This window comes from Oratosquilla oratoria, chromosome 31, assembly GCF_046742065.1.
Source record: "Oratosquilla oratoria isolate Oo_2021 chromosome 31, ASM4674206v1, whole genome shotgun sequence".
Lineage (NCBI taxonomy): Eukaryota > Metazoa > Arthropoda > Malacostraca > Stomatopoda > Squillidae > Oratosquilla > Oratosquilla oratoria.
Genome location: NC_134807.1, coordinates 18,902,765 through 18,916,450, shown reverse-complemented (window position 1 = coordinate 18,916,450; position 13,686 = coordinate 18,902,765). Strand labels below are relative to the sequence as shown.

At 42.7% G+C, this 13,686-nt stretch overlaps 1 protein-coding gene across 5 annotated transcripts in view; it reads left to right on the top strand.

Annotated features, from left to right (window-relative positions):
• Window positions 1-13,686, top strand: part of LOC143041470 (rho guanine nucleotide exchange factor 3-like) — a 497,332-nt gene that overhangs the window by 471,297 nt on the left and 12,349 nt on the right. For all 5 annotated transcript variants that reach the window (XM_076213374.1, XM_076213376.1, XM_076213375.1 and 2 more), the window contains 5 exons: window positions 895-1,194; window positions 8,001-8,237; window positions 8,607-8,766; window positions 8,953-9,083; window positions 12,289-12,429. In XM_076213374.1, the coding sequence (XP_076069489.1) occupies window positions 895-1,194; window positions 8,001-8,237; window positions 8,607-8,766; window positions 8,953-9,083; window positions 12,289-12,429 (969 nt within the window). The remainder of the gene's footprint in view (window positions 1-894; window positions 1,195-8,000; window positions 8,238-8,606; window positions 8,767-8,952; window positions 9,084-12,288; window positions 12,430-13,686) is intronic.

Genomic DNA, 13,686 nt, shown 5'->3' with positions numbered 1-13,686 from the left:
CTACTCGAACGAAGTAGCGAAAGCGAGTAGCATGCTAGCCTAGTGTGCCGTCACGTTAACCTTTAGCCCTCCGCCGAACTCGGGCCTGAAATAAACGGGCCATCGTTTCTGTTTGAGTCCATTACGGCAGAAATAAATCGGGGTTAAATGGGCAGTGCAAAGTCTCTCTCTCGTGCATTATTCTCTTGTTTGTGGAACACTTCTACAAACTCACGGTGATGCTTGTAGCGGTTGTAAAAGAGGTTATCACACTGGGCTTCTTTCACGGGCTTCGCCATCGCCGACCGCTGAGAGTTCGTTGGAGCAAAAACCGACTTCGGTTACAATATTTGAATTTTCAAATCTCCGAATATCAAATTACCTTTCCGTCATATATATATAACAAAGCTGCGCTCCGAGTCGTTACTCCAACTCTTGTGGCCGGGGAGTTGGGTGTATGTGTGTGTGCGTGTAAGGTCACAGCATTACCCATAGATCGGTCATATACTCGTATATAAGCTCTGAGCTCTCTTTCGGGAGGGAAATAGCTGTCGATCACGAGTCCAATACGTGATCCAAGACCATGGTGAATCACACACACTATGTGAGGTCCCTGATTATAATGTTGTCTAGGTTTTTTTTTCTTGTTCTCTAGATGTACTTGATTTTATTGTTAATGTTTATTTATTTATTCGACTTGGCTACCTCCCGTATAAGGGGGAAAGAGCCCTTGGTGTATGGATAGATAGATGGACTTACCTATCTACTCTAACAACTATTTTTTTCTTAAAGGATTGTTTTTTTTTTTATCATTGTCGACGTGTTGTTTGTGGCTGTAGTACCTTGACCATTGCTATTGCCGGCTACCTCGCACTCGACGCCCTTGTCCTCACGCATCTCCTGTTTCCCTTACAGCGTTCCCTGAGCGGCGTACGCATCAGCTCCCCCGTCAGCGTCTCACGTATCGGGGGTCTGCCGACCTCCGTCAGCTCGCCGGGCTCCGTCTCCCTTCCCGCTTCGCCCTCCAAGCTCTCCCTCCGGCGCTCCTCCTCCGTGTCTTCTTCGGTCTGCTCCTCGAGGCGATCTTCGACAAACCTGACGCCTTACCGGCCGCCGCCGCCCACGCCCACACGGCGCCGCCCGTCACGGACCTGGGCCGAGTCCCTCGCCCACGACACGTCTCAAATGTCGCAGCACGAAATCAAACGCCAAGAGGTAAGTGGCCGCCACAAGAGCAAAGCACGTATCGACTTTTCGCCGTCCACGACACGACGTCGTGATCTCGAATAACCATGAGTGTCTATAGACGCTTTTACACGTCACAGCCACGGCCACGTGCGAAACCATCCATTGACAACCATGGTTATTTGAGAGCACGGCGTCCTGTCGTAGACGGCGCACGGCGAAAAGTCGGTATGTGTGAAATAACCTTTGGTGAATAGAAACCATTAATCTCTTCCTCTTCATCTCCTCATCCTCTCCCTCTCCTCATCCTCTCCCTCTCCTCATTCTCTCCCTCTCCTCATCCCCTCTCTCTCTCTCTCTCTCTCTCTCTCTCTCTCTCTCTCTCTCTCTCTCTCTCCCTTCCTCTCTCTCCCTCCCTTCCTCTCTCTCCCTCTCCCTCCTCCCTCACTCTCTCCCCCTCCTCCCTCCCTCCCTCTCTCTCCCTCCCTCCCTCTTTCCCTCTCTCTCTCTCTCCCCCTCCCTCTCCCCCTCCTCCCTCCACTCCCATAACTCACCCCCCCCCCTTCAGGCCCAATATTGTTTTAAAGTTGAGTCAAATCAGTGGAAGCCCTTCAGACAGAATGTAGAGATCGTTCGAGAGGAATAATTTTCTTGTCGTCGTTCATTGGCAGTCATAATTGCAATAAACTTTACAGGAATCGAATTACGTTTTCATAAGAGCATAATAATGAAGGAAACTGCAAAGGACCATAAGGCCTACACTAGGCACATCCATGTCCATTACCACATGTCATCCCTATCAAGAAAGCCATCTAACTTTTTAAAACAACCAATAGTTTCAACGCTCACTAAGTCATTGTTTATCAGTTGAAACAAAATGTATGGATATCAGAATTGATTCTGCTAATTGTTGGGAAAAATAAAAGATTCATATTAAATTTAGGATATACTAGGCAACCGCCCAGCCAACCACCCAGCCCATTCAGCCAACCACGTACTACAAGACATGATCAATGACAACTTGGGCCGCAGTAACGGCTTTTCAGCTGGCCCTGATCCACGAGCCAGACCTTCGATGTAATAACCAATAAATAACTTTGGGAGTTATGAGGGAAGTTTAGAAACAGCGCTTTAGAAAAAAACACATTATTTTCAGATCAGAGAGGCTGTGTGTGAACGCGCGCGCGCGTGTGTGTGTGTATGTGTGTGATTCACCACCATGGTCTTGGATCACGTGTTGGACTCGTGATCAACAGCCATTCCCCTCCCGAAAGAGAGCCAAGAACTCATATATGGCCGATCTATGGGTAATGCTGTGACCTTACCTGCCCAATTCCACTTCCTCTCTTTTACCGCCTCGACAATATCTTTTACTCTAGTCTGCTCTCTCACCCAACTTTCTTTCGGCCTCTCAGCGTTATTCCCATCATTGATCTCTCCATTCTCCTTTGTGCAATCCTTAGTTTTGTTTCGCCTTCGTTAGTTTCCAAGTCACACACCCGTAGATTATGGCTGGCAGAATGCACTGATTGTAAATTTACGTTTCAAACATAAAGGATTTATTTATATTTACCACTTTCCAAACAATTGTAATATATATATATATATATATATATATATATATATATTTATGTATGCATGTAATATCAGTAAATGAAATTGTGTTGAATGCTCTCATGCCTTAAATTGTTATCGCCGTACGTTATCGTACATGCGTTCTTTCACGTGCAGGCGGGAGGGGAGGGGAGGGTAGGAGACATATTGGACATGACACTAATAAACATTCCACGGAAATTACACTAATTCACCCCCACACTGCTCAGTCTCTCTTTCCCTCTGTTCTCCCCCCTTTGTGTCTCTTTTAATTCCTCTCTCTCTCTCTCCTCTCTCTCTCTCTCTTTCTCACTCTCTCTCACTCTCCCCTCTCCCCTCTCTGTCGACCAGGGCCTCCGTTGCCTCCGTGGGACATTTGGTTGATGTTCTGACGTCATTTCTGTTAGTACAGGGCTGGTGTTCAAATTTGTTTGTTTATTATTATTTGCTTGATTTTTATTTACTATTAGTTATCTGTCAATTTACTGTTATTTACTATTTACCTGTTATCTAACTATATTTATTTATTTATTTTATTATTATTTATATTATTATAATTTGTATTTATTTTTCTTTAATTTATTTATCATTATTACATTTTTCCCCATCCGACCTAGTTATGGACCAAAAGGTCTCCTGTCGGCATGCTCCGCCTGTGTAATCCTTTGTAAAAAATCCTTCCGCACTGAGAGGTACATACTCTTTTATTCTGCCTTCAGCGGGGCACCACGTTGATAAGTAACTTAAGAACATAAGGATGAGTGATACTGCAATATACCAATAGGCCTGCTTTAGGCAGTTCCATGTCGTCTCTATCCATAAAGTTACCTCTTCTCTTAAAACAACCAATAGTTTCAGCGCTCGCTAGATGGTCACTAATTCTATTCCATTCATTAACCACTCCGTTGGTAAAGCAGTTTTTGCCTATTTCCTTCTTAAACCATAATTTATCCATGATGAGAAAAAGGCCCATCGTCCCAATTTGCTTCGGTTCGTGCAATATGAGGAACGATGTTGCGTTTGATTTTTTTTTTTTTCAATAAAACTACGAACTCTTGCTCAATATTTTTTCCCTGCCACCCCGCCCCCTCTTCAACCATTGCACTCCCACGCACCTCCTTCGGGGGAGGGGGAAGGGGGGGGCAGATGGTCATTACTCCCACGCCTCTATTACCTTCCCATTTGACCTCCCTTCTGAGCATCCTATGCTACACGCATGCGCCTTACCCCCTCCCACACCCACACCGCCCCTCCCTCCTCAAATCTATCTATATACTAAGAACTTTTTTTCCCTTTATAAGGGAGGTAGCCAAATCAGAGGCACCCACCCACTCCCACCCATTTCACTCCCCTTCACCACCCCATCCACCCCTCCCACCTCAGCTCCTCATGGATGACGGGTCATCCCTGCATCTCACCCACCACCATGGGCCAAACGCAATGCAGTAAGACACAGCACATCCACAGCAAGGCCGTTTCACTTAATCGGCGACCCCCCCCCCTCCGTCACCTCATGCAGAAAAAGAGAAGACGGGGAGAAATCCCTTCTGGCTGCGTCAAAATATCATTCACACATAAGCGCACCCCCTACCCCTCCATCCCTCCCTTCTTGCAGAAAAGTATCATCCTCAAATCAGCTGACATAAACAATGACAGATCTGGAACGTTTGACGTCGTGAAGGGGTTATCACACTGGGCTTCTTCCACGGGCTTCACCAGCGCCGACAGTTGAGAGTTCGTTTGAGTAAAAACGACTTCGGTTACAATATTCAAATCTCCAAATATCAAATTATCTTTCCGTCATATTTATATATATATATATATATATATATATATATATATATATATATATATATATATATATATATATATATATCAAAGCTGAATGATGAACTAAGAAATTGTAAACCTATACGATTGTTAGACATACTCGTACTGCTGAAATGTTCTCAAGAGAAGTCTAGATTTCTGTAAGCGAAGTCATATTTTCGTTATTCAAATGAAGGTTGGAGGTAGGATGTGGGAGGAAAAATAGTCCTTCAACGAAACTCGTTTCGCCGGGCCCCACGCCCAAATGAAAATCCATTTTACACCAACACAAAACATGTCTTGACATGTCAAAACAAGTCTTGACAACAACAGGATGACAAGTCGCATGCAGCCCGTGTTTCAGATAAGCTAAATGAAGACAAAAGGGATATTACAGTAATCACTATTTGATTGGGGGTATAGCTCGCAAATAAGAACATAAGAATAGGAGACCATATGGCCTACACTAGGCAGTTCCATGTCTATGACCACCTACCATCACCAGCCATCGAGTTAGCTAACCTTCTCTTAAAACAACCGATAGTTTCAGCGCTCACTACGGGATTACTAAGTTTATTCCATTCGTTAACTACTCTGTGGATATTCTAATATTTATATGGGCGTATTCGTGCCGCCCTCAGCCTTAGCTGACCGCCCCCGCCACCCATGCCAATCTCCACCAGTGACCTTAAACGAGAAAAATGGAATTTTGAGAAAGAAATAGACAAGAACTAGTTTGCCAACAAAATGTTTAACGAATGGAATAGATTTAGTAGCCATGTAGTGAGCGCTGAAACAACTGGTTGTTTTGAGAGAAGATACCTATGACTAGGGATGATAAGTGGAAATAGACATGGAACTGCCTAGTGTAAGCCTTAGGGTCTCTTGTAGTCTCCTCCATTCTTACGTCCTTATGTTCCTCGTTGATACAGTCATGTACAATATGTGTCCCCAATCCCACCATACCATTCGCCTTCTCTTCCACAAGTCCCTATATATCACATACTCCTCCTCCTCCCCTCCTCTTTCTCCTCTCCCCTCGTCTCCTATCCTCCCCCTCTTCCTCCTCTCCTCCCCCTCTTCCTCCTCTCCTCCCCCTCTTCCTCCTCTCCCTCCCTCTTCCTCCTCTCCCTCCCTCTTCCTCCTCTCCTCCCCCTCTTCCTCCTCTCCTTCCCTCTTCCTCCTCTCCTCTCCCTCTTCCTCCTGTCCTCCCCTCTCCCTCCTCTCTTCCCCTCTTCCTCCTGTCCTCCCCTCTCCCTCCTCTCTTCCCCTCTTCCTCCTGTCCTCCCCCTCTTCCTCCTCTCCTCCCCCTCTTCCTCCTCTCCTCCCCCTCTTCCTCCTCTCCTCCCCCTCTTCCTCCTCCTCTTGTCTCCCCTCGTCCCCATTCCCCCCTCTTCCCCCTCCTCCTCCGCAGTTTTTCAGTGTCCCCCCTCAGAGCCCCTCCCATTCACCTTTAGTTGCTCCCGCCCCTCACCTTCCCTCCTCTCCAGTTTTATCCTGCCCCCCCCCCTGCTCGTCTGCATACCTCCAGCACTCCCCTCTCTCTCCTCCAACTCTCCCACCTGTATCGGTCTCCAAGCCATCACTCTTTTCCAAACGCTCGTACATCTCGTAAACTTCCAGTCCTCATTCCAGACCCCCATGTTAGACACCATTCCAGACCTCTTTTCAGCCCCCATGTTAGACTCCATTCCAGCTCCCATTTCAGACCCCATGTTAGACACCATTTCAGGCCCCATTTCAGTCCCCTTTTCAGACCCCATGTTAGACACCATGTTAGACACCAACCCAGCCACTATTTCAGTCCCCTTTTCAGAACCCATGTTAGACACCATTCCAGTCCCCGTTTCAGTCCCCATGTTAGACACCATTCCAGCCCCCATTTCAGTCCCCATGTTAGACACCCTCCCAGCCTCCATTTCAGACCCCATGTTAGACACCAACCCAGCCCCCATTTCAGAACCCATGTTAGACACCAGCCCAGCCACTATTTCAGTCCCCTTTTCAGAGCCCATGTTATACACAATTCCAGTCCTCATGTTAGACACCATTTCAGTCCCCATGTTAGACACCCTCCCAGCCCCCATTTCAGACTCCATGTTAAACACCATCCAGCCTCCATATCAGTCCCCATGTTATGCACCATTCCAACCCCCATGTTAGACACCATCCAGCCCCCATGTTAGACACCATCCCAGCCCCATTTCAGCCCCTTACCACAGAACGATCCGAAAGGGCGACACCAATTTTTCTGTGTCCTATCATCAACATTATGTGTTGTTCCCAAAGCCGCGAACTTTGCGCCCACGCACGTTTATGATATTTATATTTATTGCTTATTTATTATTTGTTTATCAATCTGGTTATCTATTTATTTACTTGTTTATTATTCTTTACCTTTTTATATATTTATTTTCTTTCTAGCCCCGTATGCATTTCTCATTCTTTCACATCCGTGCAACAACTTCCATCGTATGCCATTCAGCCCGTCTCCTATTTTCAATCCAGTCGTTTTCTCCGCCGTAACGTTTCCCATACTCACGTCTACGACCGCCTCTAAATCGTCCGACCGGCTTCATCCTAACCCAGATTCGGTCAGAACTCGTCCGCCGCAATCTTTCAGGTTCAGCTTCAGATTCAGTTCGAGGTGTTTTGCATCTGTATGCGATATCGTATTTATTTCCCTAAATGTCTATAACGCGCTTCGTTTTTCTTTGTTTACTTTGTTTACATGCGTCGGTTTTCTCTGTTCGCTTCCTTCATTTTTTTTTTCTTTTCTCGTTAAACTTTGACCTCGCTCAGGGTACACAAGCACAAGTATCTTTGGCATGGGATGAAAGATCAATGATCTTAGTAAATAAATGAAAACTTGGTTGAAAGGTGTTAGGAAGTGTAGCTTTTCACACAAAAATGTTGACTTGCGGATTAAATTGGAAGAAAATATAACTCATGCCAACAATATGAGCGAATTTAAGGCAAAGATTGATGAATAGGATAAAGAGACGGGAATCTCGTGAATACAGATCCAACGCCGCACACTGCAACTAAGTAGATACGCACACAGCCCCGCATAATATAGATAGCCTACATACTTGGAATAGCTTAGAAGATCATGTAACCCAAGTCGGAATAATACGCGAATTTAAATGTACGTACATACATACACTAAGGGTTTTTCCCCCTCACAAGGGAGGTAGCCAAAGTCAAAAGGCATTATTCCACTCCCACCCATTTCACTTCCATTCACCACTCCACCCTCCCTCCCTCCCTCTCATCTTAGCTCCTCCTAGAGCCAATTTGATTTGATATAACATAAATGTATGATAATTGGAGAATAAGGAGATATAACCCAAGTTGGCATGGCATAGCCATAGGTCTCCTTCAAGAGAGAACTGGAGCAATGATTCATTAACTGAATTTTTTTCTGTACCCAGGCAATCTTTGAGGTCTACAGTGGCGAAGAAGATATGGTTGAAGATCTTGAGTTGGTGCAAAGGACCTACCACGATTCTCTGCTACATCTACACATACTGCAGCCAGAGGAAGTAAGCCGCATTTTCGGAGATCTTCCTTCGTTGCTTCCCATCCACAAGGACCTCGCTGCTGCTCTCGTCATGTGCCGTGACCAGCATGGAAGAACACATTCTTGTGGCAACACATTGCTTCAATGGGTATGTGGATAGTTTTTTGAATGTCAGTTAAGATATCAGAACTGTACAGAATAGTTAGTTGTGTTGTTAAATGGAAAGAATATTTATTTAAGGAAACAGTTCAGTAATAGTATTGTTAGGATCAAGTACTGATTAACAGTATACCATTGTTGAAGAATGTTTCAAGTACCAATATTGGTTTAAAGGATAGAGGTGATAGCATAATTCCATTTTGGTAGGGTGTAGAGGAGATTGGATGAAAGGAATATTTTTAGTTGAAGGATTCTTCTTCTTCTCCTCCTGCTTCTTCTTCTTCTTCTATATAACATAACAATGTAAGAAAGGAAAATATAATGTGTGAACTTAATATTTTTCTTTTGGACTTTGTAGGTACCTAGGCTTAAGGCTTACATCTCCTACTGTGCAAACCAAGTGGCAGCCAAGGCCTTCCTTGATGACAAGAAGGCTTCTGACAAACGTTTTGAAGACTTTCTCCAGCGATGCCTTGAGTCGCCGTTTTCCAGAAAACTGGACCTATGGAACTTTTTAGGTATATTTTTTACTAAAAAATTTTTTAGGTATCATACACCAAATCTGTAGTCATCGTGTATTATTCTTGATATTTTGGGTACTTTCAAACCCTCAAATACAGCATGCACAAAGGTCATGGGGGGTGGGCAGTTGTAGAATGTATGTATGGATATAATTTTTTATCACATGTTTTTTGTGTTCCCAGATGTACCACGGTCCCGATTAGTGAAATACCCTTTACTCTTCAAACAAATATTGAAATATACTGACTTAGACCATGAAGACTGTGAACCGCTTGCAGAGGCCATTACTATCCTAGGGGATATCATCAGTGAGGTGAGATTTTATTTTATTTATTTATTTATTTTTTTTTTTGCCAAATACTAATACTACAGATATGGTTTTTCCTATTAAGTTTATATTAATAGCAATAGCATAGTTGAAGTAAGAGGATCAAATAAGAAGACTTCAGTTGTTAGACCATGGTTTTAAATTTCTGACTGATAAACATTCTACTTATTAGTGATTTTTTTTTATTTTTAGTAATGGGTTAGATTCAGTTATCAGAGGTTTATATTGTTGTTGTTGTTGTTGTCATTCCCTAGACTGTCTGACCAAGCAGTCCCGTCTCCCTAAGGAATGCCATGGCTGAAACAGGGCTTTCATACAAATCCCTTATAGAGTGTATATTGTGTTCTTGGCATGCATTATTGTGCACAACTCAATCTTCCATAACATGTTGTATAGTATGGGGTGAAGTGTTACATCCTAGACCAGTGGTTCTTAACCTGTGGGGAATTCCCCACTGGTGGGGAATGGCGGAGTTGCCAAGTGGGGAATGACCGCTCGGAGAGAAGAACCACTGTCTTTTTTTTTTTTTTTTAATTGATGTGTTTTTTTTCTTTTTGTTTGTTTCTGGTGTTAGAAATGTCAACACTGCATGGGTTAAAATCGAATTTGTCAAAGACCGATGCTGTGGTGGGAAATGGAGAGTTGGCTCACTAAAAAGTGGGGAATTGGAGAAAAAAGGTTAAGAACCCCTGTCCTAGACAGTCATCCAGCCTCCTCTGGTAGCTTAGAAGAGCTGGATGGTGGCTGCATCGCAGTCTTGCCAGGTGAACTCTGTCCTTACAGGGGAGAGAGGATTCAGAGGGATGAATATATTGTGTATATTGTTATTACAAGTTATATGGTTAAAGAAAATGGAGAAAAGTGGGAGGTGAGCCAGCTGTTGTTTGCGGACGACACTGCGCTTGTGGCAGGGTCAGAGGAGGGATTGAGGAAGCTGGTGGCAGAGTTTGGGAGAGTATGTGATAGAAGAAAGCTAAAGATAAATGTGGGTAAAAGTAAGGTGATGAGATGTACAAGGGGTGAAAGTGGCAGTAGACTGGAAGTGAACATTAAGGGAGAGCGACTGGAGGAAGTGGATAGTTTTAGATACTTGGGTGCAAGTGTAGCAGGAAAAGGTGGGGTGAAGGTGGAGGTAGAATGTAGATTGAGAGAAGCGAGTAAATGCCTTGGTGGATTAAAGAGTGTAATGAGGAATAGACATTTGGGAATGGATGCGAAGAGGAGACTGTATGAAGGAGTGATTGTGCCAACAGCACTGTATGGGGCAGAAACGTGGAACATAAGAGAAGAAGAGAGAAGGAGTTTGAATGTGTTTGAGATGAGGTGTCTGAGAAGTATGGTGGGGGTTACTAGGCTGGATAGAGTGAGAAATGAGGAGGTGAGGAGGAGAACAGGGGTGAAAAAGGATTTGGGAGATAGGGTTGATGAAAGAATATTAGGATGGTTTGGACACATGGAAAGAATGAGTGAAGAAAGACTAGTAAAAGAGGTATGGAAGGCAGATGTGGAGGGAGTGAACATGAGGGGACGTCCTAGGATGAGGTGGATGGATGGGGTGAAGGGGGCTTTGGGGAAGAGGGGAATGTCTGTTAAGGAAGGGAGAGGACGGAAGACAGAGGTGAGTGGAGAATGGTTGTATATGGATGATGTTGTGATTGCATGAGGAGGAATGGGCGGGGGGGTGGGGGGTGGGGTAGTATGTGTGAGTAAATTTTGACGCAGCCCGAAGGGATTTCTCCCCGTCCTCTCCTTATATGCAAGGGGGGACGGAGAGGAGGGGTCGCCAATTAAATGAAGCGGCCTTGCTGTGGATGTGCTGTGTCTTGCGACACTGCTTCTGACCCAGGGCGGTGGGCAGGGTGCAGGGATGACCCGTCATCCAGGAGGTGCTCAGATGAGAGGGAGGGTGGGAGGGGTGTGGAGTGTATTTAGGGATGAAATGGGTGGGAGTGTTTTTATGCCTTTCCCTTTTTGGCTACCTCCCTTGGAAGGGGGAAAAAGCCTTGGTATATGTATGTATGTATGTACAAGTTATATAATGTTATTAGAGGTGTATTAATCCATGTGGAGCTAAGATGAGGGGCAAACAAATGGGCGGTGGATGGGAGTGGAATGGGTGAAAGTGGATGCATGCCTTTGCAGGCTACCTCTATTGTAAGGGGGAAGAGGCCTGTGGCATAAAGATGGAGGTGTTTGTATTTACCTAATGGTAGTATATAGTGTGAGATAAATACAGCCCAAGTATTAGATTCTTCTTAGTAGAAAAGAGAAAGGAAAGAAACTAATAAAAAAGCAACAACAAAGTACAGAAATCTTAGCAAATAAACAACAAAAAAAGAGGACTGGGAAAACTGGTCAGATTTTTTTGGATGTGAGTTTCTTGCAAGAAAGATTTGAAGCTACAGATCGATTGTACTTATGAGGTTCTATTTATTTATTTTCTTCGTTATTTGTAATTATTTGTAATTTTACAGGTTCTACATATTTTTGGGATAGATATTGTTTCACATACCTTTTTCCATTTTCAAGTTATAGTCACAGTAGATGGACATTTTTCACCTTTTAGTTTGCTCTGCAGAATTTTATATTGTTACAAGCTAATGAATTTGTGTGTTATTGTTACTTTTTGGTGAGATAATTTCAGTGTTAAAGAAATTTTCAAGATATTCCTCTTCCTATATTTTTATGAAGGCTGCATCATAATACAATAATCATTATATATGTATTTATATTCAGATAGTGAAAATGTGGCTGTATTTAATCATATATATAATTTTTATCAACCACAATTTTAATTCTAAGACATCAACATCGAGAATCTCAAGGAGGCCAATATGCAGAAATTGAAACGTGTAACAGCCAAGGACTCGAACCTGTGCTAACATGTGAGGAATGATAGCAACTGAACCGTGCTAGCGCAGGTTTGAATCCTTGGCTGTACCATGTTTCAATTTCTGCATGTTGGCCTCCTTGAGTTTCTCGATGTTGATGGCTTAGAATTAAAGTGAATTGTGGTTGATAAATATAAATCTGTTCATTGGGACCCATTCAGTGTTGTATAAATAAATATATATATATATATATATATATATATATATATATATAAATATATATATATATATATATATATATTAAAGAAAATTGAGATTTTCAAAGTGCAAGATGATGATTTATACTTATGTCTTTGAAGGTGGACAGGTCAACAGGTGAAGCCCAGTGCCAGCTTGCCATCTCCCGCTTAGAATACCTTGATACAGACCAGCACATTGATGAAATTGACCATGCGACTTCTCTCTATTGTTCAGGCATCCTCAGGAACAACAGAGGCACTGTAAGTTTAATGTGTTATGCATTCTTGTGTGTACCAAGTTGTTGTATTTTAGGTAACGGTCTAATAACCTTGTCATCCACTCCACTCAACACACATTATGGACACAAATAAGGAATGTAGGAGCCATGAGGCATGATATTTTTCTCTGCCCTTCTTTGCACATTTTTGTTCTGCCAATAACACGGATCAGTTCAGCTTGATCTCAAAGACATGTCATCCACTTAACAAACACTGCATTACACAACACACTAGACATGATAGCAGAGGTGGATGGAATGAACTTGAGGGAAAGAATGAGATGGATGGATGGGGTGAAGATGGCTTTTTTATTTCTATGGAAGGCTTTAGAATCCTCCTTTGATGTTTTTCCACCTGCCTACAACTTTGACTTTTTCAAAAAAGGAATCTGAAGACGCTTCTCCTACACCAGTGTTTGACTCTGAATTGGAGTGTTTTTCCTTCTGTATTTTTTTTTTTTTTTTTTTTTCCACTCTTCTCTCTGTAGAATATGTAGATAAAAACAGTAGTGTGCAGAGGTTTGGTGATGTCCAGGGCCAACTCCTTGATTGTATGCCTCAAAAATTTATATATAAGGCTCCATAGTGCTGAGAAATATGAGAAAGGAAGATACTTTGAATGTGTAAACTCAGATGAAACCTAAACACTTGATTGATTTGAATATAAATCAACTAGATTTATTAAGTTCTTTCCCCAAATGATCTGATTGGATACCCCTCCCCCATTTGGATATCTGGGGCCATCGCCCCTTCACACTCCCCCCCCCCCCCATCTACATGCTACTGAATAAGAAATATTTTACAATTATGTAAATACACTCACAACACAAACACAAATCTAATGCATCAGGAGATTTATGTAAAATTCGAGGGCCCTTGCTAGTTGCACTAAGGTTGCAAGTTCCAAGATTGATAAACTGTAGACGACAGTAGATTAGTTGCATTTTTTTTTATATAGCTTATATGATTATCCTTTGTTTATTGGCTACCTCCATTGTAAGGAGGAAATAGCCATTATTATATGTATGTATGTATATGTATATATTTATATATATATATATGTACATATATATAAATATATATATATATATGTATATATATATGTATATATATACATATATATATATATATATGTATATATATATATATATATATGATAAGAGGGAGGGTGGAGGGGAGTGGAGTGTATTTAGGGATGGAATGGTTGGGAATGATTTTATGCCTTTTTCTTTTTGGCTAC